The following is a 22,227-nucleotide window of genomic DNA, read 5'->3' as shown; positions in this document are numbered from 1 at the left end:
CAATTGACTCAAATGATGTCAATCAGCCTATCAGAAGCTTTTGAAGCCATGACATCATTTTCTGGAATTTTCCAAGCTGTTTAAAGGCACAAATCAACTTAGTGTATGTAAACTTCCAACCCACTGGAATAGCGATACAGTGAATTATAAGTGAAATAATCTCTCTGTAAACAATTGTTGGAAAAATTACTTGTGTCATGCACAAAGTAGATGTCCTAACCGACTTGCCAAAACTATAGTTTGTTAACAAGAAATTTGAAGAGTGGTTGAAAAACAAGTTTTAATGACTCCAACCTAAGTGTATGTAAACTTCCGACTTCAACTCTATTACTTTTTTTGCCTGCGTTTACTGACATTGGTCATATTGAGTGGGTGTTGCGCGTTCGTAAATTCCTCAGTTGTTCTGCGCTATGGCACACTCAGATGAGAGTGCTTTGAAATCGGAGTAGATAGCCAGAGTGAATTTGCGAACACGAGAGATGCTAACTGCAAAACAGCCGTTCAAGTTCTTGCTAGCTAACCAAATGACACCTGTATCTCTAGGTGTGTATAACCACCGAAAAACGATATGAGAGGGAAAAGTCATTCACTCACCCACTCCTCCAATGGCATGACATGACATCCTCCTAGCAGCTAGCTAACGTTAGGCTCCGTGTTTTTAGCTTGCTAAATAAATAGATACGCTAGCCTATTAGCCACGTTATGACTGACTTGTGATCATTGCCCTTGCTAGTTTGATTGTATTGACATTCCCAGCATTAGTTTAATTTGTCAGTTTTTGTCCAGAATATTGAGTCATTGAAATTGAAACAGTGCATCCGGAATGGAGGCAGCAAACAATGTACCAGGCCAGCTGTGATTTACAACCTGATAGCAATATTTTTTGGACTACCAAGAAATGTATTGGTGAATTAAATGAATCATGCATTGAACTGCATCCATTTATTCTGCCAACAATGCCTTAGTGTACGTCATTTTTAAAACCTCTTAAAAAAAGTTGGTTTTGTAGCATAAACTGGGAATTTGATATTTTTGACTGATATTATGATTGTCTGTTTGTTTCATATCTGCAAAGTAGTTAAAACACTGTTAGTTCCACTTTAAACTTTAGGTCAGCAGTTACTTTGTGTGCTAAATGGGAAGTAATAGTTGTAAATTTAGATTGGGAAATGCTTAATGGTTGTGTTTTTGTATTCTTATAATTGGGACCTGCTGGCTTATTATGTCCGAGTTTATGGACTGCTTATCCTTTAACATCATGCTGTGTGTGACTGCTCTCTTTCCATCGGCCCTATGCAGTTGTGCCTACTCAATTATGCCAAAAGTTGTCAAATGGACCGCCCCACGACGGAAAGGCACCCTCTGAAAATCACACTTTTTTAAATAAGTCCACAACAATGCTTAAACCACATCAATCTGATTGGGTGGGCCTGTCAGGGCTTGGCTCCCCAGTGGGTGGGCATCTGTCCACCCCATACATGTCTACGCCCCTGAAGCAAACAGCACATGATGATAATTACGCATCACAAATAGCCTACTAACCAACACTTCGGACTAAGCTATTTCAATACCTGGTTTGCATACCCATTGTTGCCTTTGCATACCCAAATGTTGTTATCATTTACTGGTAGATATCGTAAATTGAAAACGGCTTTCCTACCCTACCGGCTACCGATGTCATTCGTCTGTGAGCTGCTCCATGCCAAAACCGTCTGAGAGCTGCTCCATGCCAAAACCGTCTGTGAGCTGCTCCATGCCAAAACCGTCTGAGAGCTGCTCCATGCCAACACCGTCTGAGAGCTGCTCCATGCCAACACCGTCTGAGAGCTGCTCCATGCCAACACCGTCTGAGAGCTGCTCCATGCCAACACCGTCTGAGAGCTGCTCCATGCCAACACCGTCTGAGAGCTGCACACTCTTGCTGCCTGCAGATGATATTCTGCTGAAACTAGGCTGTGTGCGCGAAGCACATGAATATATTTCTCGTGCTTTGCGATTGTGTTGGCTACTTTTCATGATTTCTCTATTGTACTACATAATTGAGAAGTCGTATACCTCCACTACTTTGATACGCATCAGTAGGTATTAAGAAGTGAGTATATGCAATGCCCACTGGAGAAAAGAAAAAAATGGTTTATACATGCGTATACCCTCCACTACACCACTGGCCATTTGTGTTTTACAAAAAGTGCACTCTCCTACGTGAGTGCGCTGGTATTACGGTTGCTGTCCTTTCAGAAACACGAACCTGTCACACACTGAAGGCCTATAGGTTCGCCACTGCGCAAACATGTATATATATATACTCCTGAGTGGCGCAGTGGTCTAAGGCACTGCATCGCAGTGCTAACTGTGCCACTAGAGATCCTGGTTCGAATCCAGGCTCTGTCGCCGCCGGCCGCGACCGGGAGACTCATGGGCGGCGCACAATTGGCCCAGCGTCGTCCAGGGTAGGGGAGGGAATGGCCGGCAGGGATGTAGCTCAGTTGATAGAGCATGGCGTTTGCAACGCCAGGGTTGTGGGTTCGCTTCCCACGGGGGGCCAGTATAAAAGAAATATGTATTCACTAACTGTAAGTCGCTCTGGATAAGAGCGTCTGCTAAATGACTAAAATGTAAAATGTAAATGTAAAAGTCTGTTAAGATAATGTTTCAAGAAAGAAGTGTATATATTTGGCCTGGTGAAGCGATTTTATGCGCTGACTGAATGGAAGCTGAGAGTTTTTTTACTCGGCTGGTCTCGTGAACAAATTACAATCCTCACTGACCGAGTCAAGACAGAGTACAAATGTATCCGAAACGGAGACTCAATATGTGGTCTCGAGTACTACAACACTGGGTTGAATATATATTTTCGACCTAGTAGGATTCCCTGAGGCAAAGTCATTATATCCATTGAGTGATTGGTTGAGGCTTCTTGGGTGCGTGAGTCCTTACCAAACATGGCAGACAGTTACTCTCGCCTTGAATCGGAAACCACGTGAATCGTGACTACCAACTTCAATGACATTTAACTTAAAATTAAAAGGCGAATGTAACATTCCCGCACCCCAAAGAGGTCTTGCTAGCTAGCGAATGAGTAATCTCAGATGTTTTCTTGTTTTACAGCTCAGCTAGCTAGCGAAATGCTAATTTGTGACGCTAGCTAGCTAGCTAGCTAACGCGTTAGCTAGACTGCTTCTAGACTCGGGAGCTCATGGGGGCTTCAGGAGCCAGTGGGTTAGATGATTCCACCATGGGCAACAACAACTGGCTACTATAACTGAACCGATGGACATGGGGCAATGACATTATGTACTTCCTTAGAAGTGTTAATATAAAGTCACTGAAACCTTAGGATGGCTGCACCAGACCAGTTGGTGGCAATATAGATGTAATTGGCACCATAGGATACTAGAGCAATAACCTGATCAAGTGGACTTTGTCCCATGCAAATGAATGTTAGATTTGAATTATGCAGACGAACAATGTGAATTATCGTGATTAGTATAATCACATTTTGTTGCCCTATTATGTCAAATAAAATCCAATTTTATTCGCCATGTGCTTTGTAAACAACGTGCTAAAATCGCCACTGGTAATAATAGATACATATTGTTACTCATTGTGTATATATTGGCTATGTACAAGGGGTACCAATACCGAGTCGATGTGCAGGAGTACGAGGTAATTGAAGTAGATATGTACATACAACTAGGAATAAAGTAAACAGTATCAGCAGCGTATGTGATGAGTCAAACAAGTTGGTGCAAAAAGGGTCAATGCAGATAGTTAAATATTTAGCCAAATAGCTACCCGGAACTAACTATTTAGCAGTCTTATGGCTTGGGGGCAGAACCTGTTCAGGGTCCTGTTGGTTCCAGACTTGGTGCATCGGTACCGCTTGCTGTGCGGTAGCAGAGAGAACAGTCTTTGACTTGGGTGGCTGGAGTCTTTGAACATTTTTAGGGCCTTCATTTGACACCGCCTGGTATAGAGGTCCTGGACGGTAGGGCGCTCAGCCCCAGTTATGTACTGGGCTGTACGCACTACCCTCAGTAGCGCCTTGCGGTCAGATACCAAGCAGTTGCCATACCAAGCGGTGATGCAGACAGTCAATATGCTCTCAATGGTGCAGCTGTAAAACTTTGAGGATCTTAGGTCTCATGCCAAATATTTTCAGCCTGCTGAGGGGAATAGGTGTTGTTGTGCCTTCTTCAAAACTGTGTTGGTGTGTTTAGACCATGTTACGTGAATTATTTAACAAACTATTTTAGTGTCTCTGTGCGTCTCCCAAAAGGTTCTAAGTCTTTTGGGATTTAAGTAACGCCCAGAGTCCCGGTCTGCATGGTCAGAGATATTTATTCATTGAGAATTCTGCCATCACAATTTCAGAGTCCATCTTTTATACTCATACGTCATACAAAAAAGAAATCCCTTCCCTCTGTAGGCGGGCTGTAGTTTTCCACTCTAAAACTGCTCTACTGACCTTCAGTTCACACACACACACATATACACACATGCATACACACATACACACACACACACACACACACACATATCCTACTCCCTGCATTACTCAGTTATTGCCGTTCTCACAATATTCTGCACCATGTTTTCATAACAGTTTCTCCCCTCCCTAAATTGGGAGGCCTCTTTATCTTAGTTTCTCAGTTGTCTTTGTTGTCTGGCCTAACTCTTACTCACATTGCTTAATAGTGGCTCAATGCCATAGCCTTTACTGGCCCTACACTCACACATTTCTAACACATTATATACAGTTTCAGGGTGTAATAATTAGTCATTAATAATTAATCTATCAGACCATGATAGGTCCTTAGTGATGTGGACACTGAGGAACTTGAAGCTCTCGACCCACTTCACTACAGCCTGTGATGTGAATGGGGACGTGTTCAGCCCTCCATTTCCCGTGGTACACGATTAGCTCCTTTGTCTTGCTGCCGTTAAGGGAGAGGTTGTTGTCCTGCCACCACACTGCCAGGTCTCTGACCTCCTCCCTATAGGCGGTCTCACCGTCATCGGTGATCAGGCTTACCACCTTCGTGTCATCGGCAAACTTAATGATGGTGTTGCAGTCGTGCGCTGCCATGTAGTTGTGGGTGAACAGGGACTACAGGAGGGGACTAAGCACGCACTCACCACCTGGGGGCGTCCCGTCAGGAAGTCCAGGATCCAGTTGCAGATGGAGGTGTTCAGTCCCAAGGTCCATAGCTTAGTGATGAGCTTTTGGGCACTATGGTGTTGAACGCTGAGCTGTAGTCAATGAACAACATTCTCACGTAGGTGTTCCATTTGCCCAAGTGGGAATAGCAGTGTAGAGTACAATAGAGATTGAACCATGAACGAGCGCATCAGCTGTTCCAGACGACTGTGTGTTCGTACTCTCCGTAGCCGATGTGAGTAAGACCTTTAAACAGGTCAACATTCACAAGGCCGCAGGGATTACCTGGACGCGTACTCAGAGCATGTGCTGACCAGCTGGCAAGTGTCTTCACTGACATTTTCAACCTCTCCCTGGCTCAGTCTTTAATACCTACATGTTTCAAGCAGACTACAGGAAAAGGAGGGCCGAGCATTCCACCATTAACATCGAATGGGGCTGTAGTGGACCGGGTCGAGAGCTTCAAGTTCCTTGGTTTCCACATCACTAAGGACCTATCATGGTCTAAACACACCAACACAGTCGTGAAGAAGGCACAACAACAACACCGCTGAAAAGATTTGGCATGGGACCTCGGATCCTCAAAAAGTTCTACAGCTGCACCATCGAGAGCATCGTGACTGGTTGCATCAATGCTTGGTATGGCAACTGCTCGGCATCCGACCGCAAGGCGCTACAGAGGGTAGTGCGTACTACCCTGTACATCACTGGGGCCAAGCTTCCTGCCATCCAGGACCTCTATACCAGGCGGTGTCAGAGGAAGGCCTTAAAAATTGTCAAAGACTCCAGCCACCAAAGTCAGACTGTTCTCTCTGCTAGCGCATGGCAAGCGGTACCGGAGTGCCAAGTCTGGGACCAAAAGGCTCCCTAACAGCTTCTACCCGCAAGCCATAAGACTGCTGAACAGTTAATCAAATGGCTACCCAGACTATTTGCATTGACCCCCTTATTTTATTCTTGTTAATTCTTATTTTTTGCACTGACTCTCTTGCACAGGCTTGATGTACACTCACTGGACTCTTGATACACACACTACACTGACACTCCAACACACACACTGCTGCTACTCTGTTTATTATCTATGCATAGTCATTTTACCACTACTTACATATTACCTCAATTACCTCGACTAACCCATACCCCTGCACATTGAGTCGGTACTGGTTCCCCTTGTATATAGCCTCGTTATTGTATTGTGTTACTTTTTTTCAACTCTGCGTTGTTGGTTAAGGGCTCGTAAGTAAGCATTTCACGGTAAGGTCTACACCTGTTTTATTCGGCGCATGTGACAAATAAAATGTGATTTGAACGTAGTGAAAAGTGGATATTTTATTTGGTAAAATTAGAAACCTGAAGTCCTTCCACTTGCGCAGTCAGAGTATTACAGCTGTGAGAGTTTATTTAAGTATTTTGGAACTCTAATGTGGAGTTTACCAACTGAGATTGAAATCAACATGGTAACGCTTTCACTGATTGCACATAAAGGAAGATAGATCCTCCATGATAGAGGGCTTGCTTTGTTATCCAACTGATCTTCTGTCCTTTTTGTCATCCTGTGAACCCTGTTCATTGCAATGTTTGCTTTTTGTCCCCACCCCCCACTTTTGATCTGAAATCACCAACAAATTAATTTGCACTTTATGCAGATAAAGTGTTACAGTTAGTAATGTGTCAATATTTATCTTAAATTTTCTATGACCTAGGTAGCCCATTAATATATAGCACAACTTTGGATTTCATCCCCGTCTCATAATCGAATGGTTTAGACCGTTTGGAAGTTTTGATGGACTCAGAGTGAGCTTCTCCTCTTCTCCTGCTTCAACCATGCAGTGCGGGTAGCAAAGGTGATTGATCATTTCATAATGAGGATACAACTTTATCCTATACACTACCAGTCAAAAGTTTTAAAACATCTACTCACTCAAGGGTTTTTCTTAATTTTTACTATTTTCTACATTTGTAGATTAATAGTGAAGACATCACAACTATGAAATAACACATATGGAATCATGTAGTAACCAAAAAAAAGTGTTAAACAAATTATAATTGAGATTCTTCAAATACCACCCTTTGCTTTGATGACAGCTTTGCACACTCTTGGCATTCTCTCAACCAGCTTCACCTGGAATGTTTTTCCAACAGTATTGAAGGAGTTCCACATATGCTGAGCACTTGTTGGATGCTTTTCCTTCACTCTGCGGTCTGACTCATCCCAAACCATCTCAATTTGGTTGAGGTTGGGGGATTGTGGAGGCCAGGTCATCTGATGCAGCACTCCATCACTCTCCTTCTTGGTCAAATAGCCCTTACACAGCCTGGAGTTGTGTTGGGTCATTGTCCTGTTGAAAAACAAATTACAGTCCCAATAAGCCCAAACCAGATGGGATGGCGTATCGCTGCAGAATGCTGTGGTAGCCATGCTGGTTAATTGTGCCTTGAATTCTAAATAAATCACAGACAGTGTCACCAGCGAAGCACCACCACTCCATAACACCTTCTCCTCCATGCTTTACGGTGGGAAATACACATGCGGAGATCATCCGTTCACCCACACCGCGTCTCACAATGACACAGCGGTTGGAGCCAAAAATCTAAAATTTGGACTTTAGACCAAAGGACACATTTCTACCAGTCTAATATACATTGCTTGTGTTTCTTGGCCCAAGCAAGTTTCTTCTTCTTATTGGTGTCCTTTAGTTGTGGTTTCTTTGCAGCAATTCAACCATGAAGGCTTGATTCACACAGTCTCCTCTGAACAGTTGATGTTGAGATGTGTCTGTGACTTGAACTCTGTGAAGCATTTATTTGGGCTGCAATTTCTGAGGCTGGTAACTCTAATGAACGTATCCTCTGCAGCAGAGGTAACTCTGGGTCTTCCTTTCCTGTCGCGGTCCTCATGAGAGCCAGTTTCATTATAGCGCTTGATGGTTTTTGCGACTGCACTTGAAGAAACTTTCAAAGTTCTTAAAATGTATTGGCTGACCTTCATGTCTTAAAGTAATGACGGACTGTCGTTTCTCTTTGCTTATTTGAGCTGTTCTTGCCATAATGTGGACTTGGTCTTTTACAAACTAGGGCTATCTTCTGAATGCCAAGAGTGTGCAAAGCTGTCATCAAAGCAAAGGGTGGCTATTTGAAGAATCTCAAATATAAAATATATTTTGATTTGTTTAACACTTTTTTGGTTACTAAATGATTCCATGTGTGTTATTTCATAGTTTTGATGTCTTCACTATTATTCTACAATGTAGAAAATAGTTTAAAAAAGAAAGAAAACCCCTTGAATGAGTAGGTGTTCTAAAACTTTTGACCGGTAGTGTATATCTAAAATATATGTATATACACTGCTCAAGAAAATAAAGGGAACACTAAAATAACACATCATAGATCTGAATGAATGAAATAATCTTATTAAAGACTTTTTTCTTTACATAGTTGAATGTGCTGACAACAAAATCAAACAAAAATTGTCAATGGAAATCAAATTTATCAACCCATGGAGGTCTGGATTTGGAGTCACACTCAAAATTAAAGTGGAAAACCACACTACAGGCTGATCCAACTTTGATGTAATGTCCTTAAAACAAGTCAAAATGAGGCTCAGTAGTGTGTGTGGCCTCCACGTGGCTGTATGACCTCCCTACAACGCCTGGGCATGCTCTTGATGAGGTGGCGGATGGTCTCCTGAGGGATCTCCTCCCAGACCTGGACTAAAGCATCCGCCAACTCCTGGACAGTCTGTGGTGCAACGTGGCGTTGGTGGATGGAGCGAGACATTATGTCCCAGATGTGCTCAATTGGATTCAGGTCTGGGGAACGGGCGGGCCAGTCCATAGCATCAATGCCTTCCTCTTGCAGGAACTGCTGACACACTCCAGCCACATGAGGTCTAGCATTGTCTTGCATTAGGAGGAACCCAGGGCCAACCGCACCAGCATATGGTCTCACAAGGGGTCTGAGGATCTCATCTCGGTACCTAATGGCAGTCAGGCTACCTCTGGCGAGCACATGGAGGGCTGTGCGGCCCCCCAAAGAAATGCCACCCCACACCATGACTGACCCACCGCCAAACCGGTCATGCTGGAGGATGTTGCAGGAAGCAGAACGTTCTCCACGGCGTCTCCAGACTCTGTCACGTCTGTCACATGTGCTCAGTGTGAACCTGCTTTCATCTGTGAAGAGCACAGGGCGCCATTGGCGAATTTGCCAATCTTGGTGTTCTCTGGCAAATGCCAAACGTCCTGCACGGTGTTGGGCCGTAAGCACAACCCCCACCTGTGGAAGTCGGGCCCTCATACCACCCTCATGGAGTCTGTTTCTGACCGTTTGAGCAGACACATGCACATTTGTGGCCTGCTGGAGGTCATTTTGCAGGGCTCTGGCAGTGCTCCTCCTGCTCCTCCTTGCACAAAGGCGGAGGTAGCAGTCCTGCTGCTGGGTTGATGCCCTCCTACGGCCTCCTCCACGTCTCCTGATGTACTGGCCTGTCGACTGGTAGCGCCTCCATGCTCTGGACACTACGCTGACAGACACAGCAAACCTTCTTGCCACAGCTCGCATTGATGTGCCATCCTGGATGAGCTGCACTACCTGAGCCACTTGTGTGGGTTGTAGACTCCGTCTCATGCTACCACTACAGTGAATGCACCGCCAGCATTCAAAAGTGACCAAAACATCAGCCAGGAAGCATAGGAACTGAGAAGTGGTCTGTGGTCACCATCTGCAGAACCACTCCTTTATTGGGGGTGTCTTGCTAATTGCCTATAATTTCCACCTGTTGTCTATTCCATTTGCACAACAGCATGTGACATTTATTGTCAATCAGTGTTGCTTCCTACGTGGACAGTTTGATTTCACAGAAGTGTGATTTTCTTGGAGTTACATTGTGTTGTTTAAGTGTTCCCTTATTTTTTTTGAGCAGTGTATTTTGTTTCAAGCAAAACTACCAAAACTATTGCTCATGGTGAACCTGAACAATCAAAATAAAATCTAGTGTAATCCCTGATCAGCATACACTGAGTATACAAAACATTAAGCACACCTTCCTAATATTGAGTTGCACTCAGAACAGCCTCAATTCGTCAGGGCATGGACTATACAAGGTGTTGAAAGCTTTCCACAGGGATGCTGGCCCATGTTGACTCCAATGCTTCCCACAGTTGTGTCAATTTGGCTGGGATGTCCTTTGGGTGGTGGACCATTCTTGATACACAAAGGAATCTGTTCAGTGTGAAAAACCCAGCAGCATTGCAGTTCTTGACACAAACTGGTGTGCTTGGCACCTACTACTATACCCCGTTCAAAAGGCAATTAAATATTTTGTCTTGCCCATTCACCCTCTGAATGGCACATACAGTGAGGGAAAAAAGTATTTGATCCCCTGCTGATTTTGTACGTTTGCCCACTGACAAAGAAATGATCAGTCTATAATTTTAATGGTAGGTTTATTTGAACAGTGAGAGACAGAATAACAACAAAGAAATCCAGAAAAACGCATGTCAAAAATGTTATAAATTGATTTGCATTTTAATGAGGGAAATAAATATTTGACCCCCTCTCAATCAGAAAGATTTCTGGCTCCCAGGTGTCTTTTATACAGGTAACGAGCTGAGATTAGGAGCACACTCTTAAAGGGAGTGCTCCTAATCTCAGCTTGTTACCTGTATAAAAGACACCTGTCCACAGAAGCAATCAATCAATCAGATTCCAAACTCTCCACCATGGCCATGACCAAAGAGCTCTACAAGGATGTCAGGGACAAGATTGTAGACCTACACAAGGCTGGAATGGGCTACAAGACCATTGCCAAGCAGCTTGGTGAGAAGGTGACAACAGTTGGTGCGATTATTCGCAAATGGAAGAAACACAAAATAACTGTCAATCTCCCTCGGCCTGGGGCTCCATGCAAGATCTCACCTCGTGGAGTTGCAATGATCATGAGAACGGTGAGGAATCAGCCCAGAACTACAGAGGAGGATCTTGTCAATGATCTCAAGGCAGCTGGGACCATAGTCACCAAGAAAACAATTGGTAACACACTACGCCGTGAAGGACTGAAATCCTGCAGCGCCCGCAAGGTCCCCCTGCTCAAGAAAGCACACATACAGGCCCGTCTGAAGTTTGCCAATGAACATCTGAATGATTCAGAGGAGAACTGGGTGAAAGTGTTGTGGTCAGATGAGACCAAAATCGAGCTCTTTGGCATCAACTCAACTCGCTGTGTTTGGAGGAGGAGGAGGAATGCTGCCTATGACCCCAAGAACACCATCCCCACCGTCAAACATGGAGGTGGAAACATTATGCTTTGGGGGTGTTTTTCTGCTAAGGGGACAGGACAACTTCACCGCATCAAAGGGACGATGGACGGGGCCATGTACCGTCAAATCTTGGGTGAGAACCTCCTTCCCTCAGCCAGGGCATTGAAAATGGGTCGTGGATGGGTATTCCAGCATGACAATGACCCAAAACACACGGCCAAGGCAACAAAGGAGTGGCTCAAGAAGAAGCACATTAAGGTCCTGGAGTGGCCTAGCCAGTCTCCAGACCTTAATCCCATAGAAAATCTGTGGAGGGAGCTGAAGGTTCGAGTTGCCAAACGTCAGCCTCGAAACCTTAATGATTTGGAGAAGATCTGCAAAGAGGAGTGTGACAAAATCCCTTCTGAGATGTGTGCAAACCTGGTGGCCAACTACAAGAAACGTCTGACCGCTGATTGCCAACAAGGGTTTTGCCACCAAGTACTAAGTAATGTTTTGCAGAGGGGTCAAATACTTATTTCCCTCATTAAAATGCAAATCAATTTATAACATTTTTGACATGCGTTTTTCTGGATTTTTATGTTGTTATTCTGTCTCTCACTGTTCAAATAAACCTACCATTAAAATTATAGACTGATCATGTCTTTGTCAGTGGGCAAACGTACAAAATCAGCAGGGGATCAAATACTTTTTTCCCTCATTGTATACACAATCCATGTCTCAATTATCTCAAGGCTTAAAAATCCTTCTTTAACCTGTCACCTCCCCGTCATCTACACTGATTGAAGTGGATTTAAAAAGTGACAACAATAAGGGATCATAGCTTTCACCTGGTCAGTCTATGTCATTAGGAAAGAGTTCCTAATGTTTTGTACACTCAGTGTATAGCCAGATGAGAGTTGTCTCCGGTGAATTTTATAAAAATAACCTAGTAATAGACAAATGCTACATTTGGACTGGTTCGGGGTCCCACGGACCGATCCACTCATATCTTAAACATTTGAACCAGAGACCAATGCGTATCAGTGAATCGTTGTTATATCCCCTCATAGGGCTACCTGCATCACAGCATCTCCGAGGACAATCCCTTGGAGATGAGGGCATTCCCTAAATTATTTTAATAAATGTTCATACTTGCATTTTGTCTCTGTTGTTCATTCAGTTAAGCATGTCCTCGATTGAACTACCTCTATTGGAAGTATTTGAAAGCATTTTCTAATAATTTCCTAAAAATAGCCTACTATTTGAAAGTATTTTCTAATACTTATTTTAAATACTATTTTCAAATATCTAGGTTAAATGCATGGGAGTGTATGAGTCAGTGTATTTGAGTATTTTCAAATACTTTCCAAATGAATTTCCAAATACATTCCAATTTACTACTACAAATAAAACAAATTGAAATATTTACTTTCAAATGTCTTTGAAAGTAATTGAAATACCCTAAATAGTATTTGAACCCAGCTCTGGTGTGTAGACGTGTTTGACAATCTTATCTGATATTTCTCACACACACGCAAAAACGCGCGCACACACACACAGAGGGTGGATGTATCACGTTCTCATTTAAGTTAAATACAACTTGTCCCTTCACAAACTACCAAACTAAAGCTTATTGTGACCTTCTAGCACATCGTAAACAAAAACTTGGGAGGCAAATCCTTCCATTTAGCAAACTGACTGAAATTGCCAAAACATAATTGGTACGTGTTAGGTGTAGGCCTACACAGTGGCATCATGTCAGTCAGTGCTACTCATAGGCCTATGCTACTTCACAATGTGGAAAAACTATAATTCCTGAAAACACATGGAAAGCTATCTTTGTTAATGTTATCTTACCTCTCTCCCCTTTCAGTTTCACCTCCATGGTGATTCCTGCACATGCGGCTCAAGAGTACAAACAAACAAGCTTTTCAAAACTCGGCTGAGAGTGGACTGGGGCGGTCAAAGCCAACTGAACCTGCGTCAAGTAGATTTAGATATGCTCAGCAGACAGCTGACCAAAAAAGTATCAACAATAGCACCTTGTGCTCTATGCCTAAAGGCTACATACAGCAAGTCAAATGTATTTGCACAGAACTTCCAAGGGACGTAGAAACGTTTGTCTAGCACACATACAATATGTTGTTGTGTGCCCTCCTGGGACTCAGACCCTGGTTCTCAAAGTCAAAGACATTTGTTCCATTAATAGTGCAGAGAGGTGAGGCATGCTACAATAACACAAGTCACTGTCAGCATGCATGCTGTGGTCAGGTGATCACAGGCAGCTTGTTGTGTGGATACAGCATGGGGCAGCAATAATACCACAATGTGGCTGGCAAGTTTGCCTCTGGCCTGGCCAACACTTGGTCTCGCCTGTTGGGCAACAGTGCAAACACTTGGTCTCGCCTGTTGGGCAACAGTGCACTCTGCTGATACCGAGAGGCTACTGCACTGACAGGCAGCCTCACCTCACTAGTCAATGAGCCACGGGCTAATCTTTTGAATGATCCATTGATTCTTAACACTGGGTTAATGGAGCAAGCACTTGCATTCACTATCAACACGTTCTGAACTAAGAATTAATTTCCGATGTCATCGGAGTAGAGAAAATGAAGATGTCTAAACCTGTTTATTCTATACTGAAAAAATATATACTGAAGGAAAATATAATCGCAACATGTAAAATGTTGGTCCCATGTTTCATGAGCTGAAATTAAAGATCCCAGAAATGTTCCATACTACAAAAAGGTTATTTCTCTCAAATTTTGTGCACAAATTTGTTTACATCGCTGTTAGTGAGCATTTCTCCTTTGCCAAGATAATCCATCCACCTGACAGGTGTGGCATATCAAGAAGCTGATTAAACAGCATGATCATTACACAAGTGCACCTTGTGCTGGGGACAATAAAAGGCCACTTGAAAATGTGCGGTTTTGTCACACAATGCCACAGATGTCTCAAGTTTTGATTGAGCTTGCAATTGGCATGCTGACTGCAGGATTGAGGCCGGTTGGACGTACGGCCTAATTCTCTAAAACAACATTGGAGGTGGCTTATGGTAGAGAAATTAACATTAAATTCTCTGGCAACAGCTCTGGTGAACATTCCTGCAGTCAGCATGCCAATTGCATGCTCCCTCAACTTGAGACATCTGTGGCATTGTGTTGTGTGACACAAATGCACATTTTAGAGTGGCCTTTTATTGTCCCCAGCACAAGGTGCACCTGTGTAATGAGCATGCTGTTTAATCAGCTTCTTGATATGCCACACCTGTCTGGTGGATGGATTATCTTGGCAAAGGAGAAATCCTCACTAACAGAGATGTAAACAAATGTGTGCACAAAATTTGAGAGAAATTAGTTTTTTGTGTGCATAGAACATTATTTCAGCTCATGAAACATGGGACCAACACTTTGCATGTTGAGTTTATATTTTTGTTCAGCGTAATATGAAAATGAAGTTAACTTAAAAGAAGTAGCACAACATGCTATGGCCTACCTCATGCCAGGGGAGGTAGGGGTTGATGTTACTGATGTAACTTGCTGTGGGGGGTAGAAGGTGGTTGAGGTTGCTGATACAGTTTGTCGTAGGCAGGAGGTGGCCGCTGCCTGAGAGGAACCAAAACCTGTAGGGGGTTTCATGGTCAAATCTTCATCTGAAGAATTGTCCTCTGATGCTCCCAGGATGAACTTGAGGCGCGCTCGTCGAGCCTCTGGGCCGGAGATGAGCTTGGGCCTGATCGTTCTACTGGGAGGCTGAGGGACAACGAAGGGAGGTGACGGCTGTGTGTGCTGCTCTGTAATTTCCTCTGAAGAGGCCTGAGGAGGCTGGGAACCCCCTGCCCTGGGTATCATGGAACCGACAGTGGGGTCAGTGTGGGTTAGGGGACGGTTGGCCCCACTATCTGTTGAGGTAGATGCTGCAAGACCCATGGGTGTGGAGTGTTTAGCAGGGAGTGGAGCAGGGGTGTGTGCAGCCGCAGCGGGTCCATCGGCCGCTTGCATCTCCTGCTGTGCTGCAGGGGTTCCACAGCCAGTCGCCGTTTCCGCCCCTTTCTCCAGCATCTGCTTGACCTTAATCATCCAGAGTAGCCACAATATCAGTAGTAATCTCAAGAGTAGAAGTGGGAGCATTCAGACATCCTCTTGAAACTGCAAAATAAAAATAAAAACGATGTATGATTCTTATCCAAATGTCCTGACTGTACCAACTTTGTTATCATTAGAAAATAAATATGGATTCAAATGAATTATGCGACTGCCTCAGATAAGGAATTCAGTAAAGTGCACAAGCAACGGTTTCCATATAAGCAAAATACCTTGTAGAAAATCTATTCTGAGTCGTTCCATGTCATTTCAGCAAGCCATGACACCCACCATCACAAATTGTTCTGAAATTGTTTCTGTAGTTAGATTAGCATTCATGAAACATTATTTTGTTGACATTTTATTTGATCTGAGAAATTGAGATAATTGATTGCAACCCAAATTGGCCCTTTTGATTTATAGGATTCACATAATATTCAATAAATATAGTACCCAACATCTGATTTGGACCAAACTTCTTCCTACCATTGAGTAAGACATGAGGAATCCACTGAAATGGTAATGAGGAATACAACAAAAGCCACCCACGGACGCCCCACACCAAACCCACCTCAACAACCAGTATACAGTATCAGTTCACTATGTCTAACAAGTAGTATGGAACTATGGCTTGGAGTATTGCTTCTTCATCCTATGTAATGTATTCCCTGTGAATCTGGTGATGTAATTTTTTCCCATTCTGAATTGCTTTCATGGAGGACTGGCTTGAATTGTGAAGATGACCACACAATTTATTTTATCATGAGAAAAAGCTATTGTTTTTGTACCCAAAGTTGCAAAGAAAATGTTCTGATCCATTTAATAAACACAAGAGTCCAGCAAAATTGATACAAGTGTGTGGCAGTAGCAGGAACAGTGTCATCTAGTGGGAAAAACCTGGTACTTTCACACTCATTTATGGTAAATAATGCAAGCGACTTCAATGGCTAATTTCTCTTAACGGGGGGACAAATCACCAGATTCACAGGTAATACATTACTACAGCTCCATACTACTTGTCAGACATAGAGAACTGACACTGTATACTTTTTGTTGGGGTGGGGTGGGATTGGTGTGGGGTGTGGGGGGTCCGTGGTTGGCTTTTGATCATTTTATTGGATTCCTCGTCTTATTCATTGTTAGGAAGAATAATGGTTCAAATCGGATGTTCGGTACTATATTTATTGAAGATTATATGAATCCCTTATATTAAAATGGCCAATTTGGGTGCAATCAATTAGCTTTATTTCTCAGAGATCATATTACATTTCAACATAATAATGTTTCAGGAATGCTAATCTTATCTTTTTCTAACAACAGAAACGATTTCAGCACAATCTGAGATGGCGGGTGTCATTCCTCTTTCTTCTGCTTTGTGAGGTGGAACGACCCCAGATTGTTTTCTCTCAATGCTTTCCCAACACTACACTGCGATAACAGACTACGTGGAGGTTGACCCAGACTACGTGGAGGTTGACCCAGACTACGTGGAGGTTGACCCAGACTACGTGGAGGTTGACCCCAACCACTGTTCAAGGGTCAGATGTCTTCTTTATCCCGCTAATATTTACGGTCAGGCAGTAAGGTAATCCGATCCCAGATCTGTAGTTAGAAGCAACTTCTACCTCATAAGGAGATGGACAGTCTCTGAAAGCCCAGACACAAACAGGAATGTAAACTACAAGCAGGCAAAGAAACATGCCTGTTTTGGCAGTGCACAAGGTAACTTTTGCAGTGTTTTTAGGGTCTAGGCTAGTGAGTAGGCCAGGGTTCTTCAATTCCGGTCCTGGAGGGCCGAAACACTTCTGTTTTTTATTTCTACCTGGTAGTTAATTGCACTCACCTGGTGTCCCAGGTCTGAATTAGCCCCTGATTAGAAGGAGAGGATGAAAAACAGAGGTGTTTCGGCCCTCCAGGACCAGAATTGAAGAACCCTGGAGTAGGCTATTCCTTCACTACTACTTTGTGACCGATAAACAACCTTACTCTGGCAGCTGATGAGAGAGAGCTGAGTGGATTTCATTCACACGAACACAGCTAACATCGGTTGTTGTGACACATGGAGGAAAGGTCAGCAGTGAGGGAATAAAATGTGGAGGGGGAGGGACAAGCCCAAGAATGTACTCTTAAGGAATGTAGGCGAGCATACCGTTACTCCTTAAGGTCCAAGGACCTTTTACGTTATTTTCCGAGGTAGACTGGCTCTGGCAGCAAAAACAGCCAGATACTCCATCTAAACGTGAATTGAGATACGGTTCTAGAAACATAAAGCACTTTACTTTCATACAGGGGTGAAAGTAAGCCGATATGGCGTCCCGGCAAAATAAATAGTGGGGGTATGCCATACCAGTAAAACATGAGCCTATCACAATTAACACAAAGTACCAAGAAAAGATGAGTGGCCTAGACTGAGGCATGCACGGACAACAGTGGAAGCATCAATTCATCAAGTGTAGGCCTAATGACAATTGCAGAATGTCATTACAATACACTTAGTTGTTTTGTAACAGATGTCTCTTAACATTAAATAAAATTGCGGGTGTACAGTGCACTGTTTGGATGCTGGAATAATTTTGTGAGAGGACAAACATCTGCGGTTCCATGTGTCACTCAGATGAAAACATCATGATTGGTTGTGTTTATGCCACATTAAAAAGGTAATGCATGTTGAAAGTAATACATCTTTACTAGGCCTAGGCTACTAGGCCCACAGAGATCAGGGATTCTATATGTAATTCTATGATTACACCTAGGCTATAAAAAAAGGGTGCACGCGCTTGGGTGTCCGATACCGGTAAGAAATCAAATCTACTTTCACCCCTGCCTTCATATCACATCAAAATAATTTCAAAAATACAAAATATACACTTACTGTACACTGTTTTAACCGGCTGTATCAGTTGCAGCTGACAGTATCTTTCAGTTAAAACACGTTTCTGGCAACCTCCTTCCGTTACACACAGGTGTTCGTAGCATGCTAGATGGCTAATTAGCACAGGTGGCCGCCTCAGTCTTCCGTAAACACGTGCTGTAACATGGAGATATGGCTGTGTGGGAACACTAACCCTATGAAAGGTGTACTAATTTAACCTTTATTTTTTATGATTTCTCACTGATATGGAAGATACGTTACTTATGTTTCGAAAACCGTACCGCAAGCGATGCGTGTTCACGCTCAGATCGAGCATCGGCACTCTTAACAAAAGTCCCCGGAAAGTCCCCCGGACCTTCATCAATAGGCGCTAAAGGTAGTTAGCATCTGGGACATGGAGCCAGGCAAGTCATGTAGCATAAACCAGTGGTTCTCAAACTTTTTGGGGCCGGGACCCCTTTTGTGATAGCAAATTCATCAGGGACCCCCTCATAATCAGAACACAACTTGAGTTAGATAACAAATTGCATACAATAAGTTTTACTATGACTTCAGCAGTGCATGGCTGGACGAACCAAGTCTCGGGCCCTGGGAATAAACATTTTATAGGCCCGCCTCTTGGCATCAGAGAGAAAATGTTACAGTTGTCAAGTATATAAGAAGTATTTAGTTGAAAAATGTATAATTGGTGGAGTACTGTGGATACCCAATATCCCTTTGAGCCTACCAGGCCCATGTTGCCCAGGGTTAAGAACATACACTGCTAAAAAAAAAATTAAGGGAACACTTAAACAACACAATGTAACTCCAAGTCAATCACACTTCTGTGAAATCAAACTGTCCACTTAGGAAGCAACACTGATTGACAATAAATTGCACATGATGTTGTGCAAATGGAATAGACAACAGGTGGAAATTATAGGCAATTAGCAAGACACCCCCAATAAAGGACTGGTTTTGCAGGTGGTGACCACAGACCACTTCTCAGTTCCTATGCTTCCTGGCTGATGTTTTGATCACTTTTGAATGCTGGCGGTGCTTTCACTCTAGTGGTAGCATGAGACGGCGTCTACAACCCACACAAGTGGCTCAGGTAGTGCAGCTCATCCAGGATGGCACATCAATGCGAGCTGTGGCAAGAAGGTTTGCTGTGTCTGTCAGCGTAGTGTCCAGAGCATGGAGGCGATACCAGAAGAAAGGCCAGTACATCAGGAGACGTGGAGGAGGCCGTAGGAGGGCAACAACCCAGCAGCAGGACTGCTACCTCCGCCTTTGTGCAACTGCCAGAGCCCTGCAAAATGACCTCCAGCAGGCCACAAATGTGCATGTGTCTGCTCAAACGGTCAGAAACAGACTCCATGAGGGTGGTATGAGGGCCCGACGTCCACAGGTGGGGGTTGTGCTTACAGCCCAAAACCGTGCAGGACGTTTGGCATTTGCCAGAGAACACCAAGATTGGCAAATTCGCCACTGCGCCCTGTGCTCTTCACAGATGAAAGCAGGTTCACACTGAGCACATGTGACAGACGTGACAGAGTCTGGAGACGCCGTGGAGAACGTTCTGCTGCCTGCAACATCCTCCAGCATGACCGGTTTGGCGGTGGGTCAGTCATGGTGTGGGGTGGCATTTCTTTGGGGGGCCGCACAGCCCTCCATGTGCTCGCCAGAGGTAGCCTGACTGCCATTAGGTACCGAGATGAGATCCTCAGACCCCTTGTGAGACCATATGCTGGTGTGGTTGGCCCTGGGTTCCTCCTAATGCAAGACAATGCTAGACCTCATGTGGCTGGAGTGTGTCAGCAGTTCCTGCAAGAGGAAGGCATTGATGCTATGGACTGGCCCGCCCGTTCCCCAGACCTGAATCCAATTGAGCACATCTGGGACATCATGTCTCGCTCCATCCACCAACGCCACGTTGCACCACAGACTGTCCAGGAGTTGGCGGATGCTTTAGTCCAGGTCTGGGAGGAGATCCCTCAGGAGACCATCCGCCACCTCATCAGGAGCATGCCCAGGCGTTGTAGGGAGGTCATACAGCCACGTGGAGGCCACACACACTACTGAGCCTCATTTTGACTTGTTTTAAGGACATTACATCAAAGTTGGATCAGCCTGTAGTGTGGTTTTCCACTTTAATTTTGAGGGTGACTCCAAATCCAGACCTCCATGGGTTGATAAATTTGATTTCCATTGACAATTTTTGTGTGATTTTGTTGTCAGCACATTCAACTATGTAAAGAAAAAAGTATTTAATAAGATTATTTCATTCATTCAGATCTAGGATGTGTTATTTTAGTGTTCCCTTTATTTTTTTGAGCAGTGTACATTGTAGATTAATAATATCACATTGTATTGTATTACACCCACTAAACTTTTTCCACGATCCCTTGGCCAAAATTAGTTTATTTCTTAAATTTTTTGACCCCTTTTTCGCACCAATTTCATGACATCCAATTGGTAGTTACAGACTTGTCCCATTGCTGCAACTCCCGTACAGACTCGGGAGAGGCGAAGGTCGAGAGCCATGCGTTCTCCGAAACACGACCCTGCCAAGCCGCACTGCTTCTTGACACACTGCTCGCTTAACCCGGAAGCCATCCGCACCAAGGATACACCATACAGCTGGCGACCGAAGTCAGCTTGCAGGCGCCCGGCCCACCACAAGGAGTCGCTAGAACGCGTTAGGACAAGGAAATCCCGGCCGGCCAAACCCTCCCCTAACCCGGACGATGATGGGCCAATTGTGCACCGCCTCATGGGTCTCCCGGTCACGGCCGACTGTGACACAGCCTGGGATCGAACCCGAGAGAGAGAGAGAGAGAGATCTGGCCGCAGACCCCCTGCAGTACCTCGTCCACGGACCCCACTTTAAGAACCGCTGGCCTAAACAACAGTGGTATGGGATGAAGCAAAATTATACCATGTCGCATACAAAATCTGTAAAGCAAGACATCCTTGCTACCCTCACATTCCCACAAAAAGGCATGATCTTCTCTGCCAAGTTTGACCTTCAAAGTGAACCTGGCTCAGAATGGTGGAGGGACATTTGTACAATCCTTTCCTCTGACATGCTTGAGTAGATGGCTGAGCAGTGAGCACAAACACGTATGACCATTAAAGAGTTTACATCATATAGACTAGGTCAAAAGTGATAGCCCGTTAATCAATGTTTCAGAAAGCTAGTACTTTTGTAGATTACCCTATCTCGGACAATGATAACAGTAGCCTATCAATCTCTCTCTGGATTTAGCCTACAACATTTTCAGGGGCAATTCTACATTTTCACAACAATGTTGATGTATATTCGTGGATCTGAACAAGTTTAAACTCCCCAATGCAATAATATGTAGTAAACATTACTAAAACAACTTGGCGGTGAAAATGGGCTTGGACTAGTCATAATAGTGGTGAAACTGTATGGAAGCAAGAATAGCCTGGTAACTACATTCTTGGCTACAGCGTTTTTGAGAGCTAACTTGTTCGATGACCGAACAAGTAGCTGTAGCTAGTTCCTAAATTAACTAATTAGTCGTAGCCTTACCTCTACCGTCTTGCTCGTGGTGATGCTTATAATCGTGATGTCTACCGTGGCCACACGTGTGCACCAGATAAACAACAGGGGTGTACTAATTTGCCCAAACAGTTTTTGAAACTAAAATTAGAGTTTCTATTGGACAAATTCAGGGCCCCTCCCCGTTTAAGAAACGTTTTGCAACAGAATCGGCGTAATGAATACGCCCTTGTTGAACGCTAGCAAGTAACGTCGATGGGTTACGAAGTTCATACACCGTATCGCTTGCACCCTTTTGTCCACAGCATTCTGAGCGAAAAGAGTACACATCACGTTGCTGTGATTCATGTATTTGACAA

General features: G+C 44.0%; 1 protein-coding gene across 1 annotated transcript in view; it reads right to left on the bottom strand.

Moving 5' to 3' along the window:
- The window catches only part of LOC311141524 (acetyl-CoA carboxylase-like), a 93,806-nt gene extending 71,841 nt beyond the window's left edge, over positions 1 to 21,965 (bottom strand). Inside the window, exons 1-2 of the mRNA XM_084176879.1 lie at positions 21,899 to 21,965; positions 14,899 to 15,551 (exon numbers count right to left, since the gene is read on the bottom strand). Of these exons, the coding sequence (XP_084033005.1) occupies positions 14,899 to 15,533 (635 nt within the window). The 5' untranslated portion in view covers positions 15,534 to 15,551; positions 21,899 to 21,965. The remainder of the gene's footprint in view (positions 1 to 14,898; positions 15,552 to 21,898) is intronic.
- Between the last annotated feature and the right edge of the window lie 262 nt (positions 21,966 to 22,227).

This window comes from Coregonus lavaretus (assembly GCF_964263955.1).
Source record: "Coregonus lavaretus genome assembly, chromosome: 14".
Lineage (NCBI taxonomy): Eukaryota > Metazoa > Chordata > Actinopteri > Salmoniformes > Salmonidae > Coregonus > Coregonus lavaretus.
This window is presented reverse-complemented; position numbering and strand designations above follow the sequence as displayed.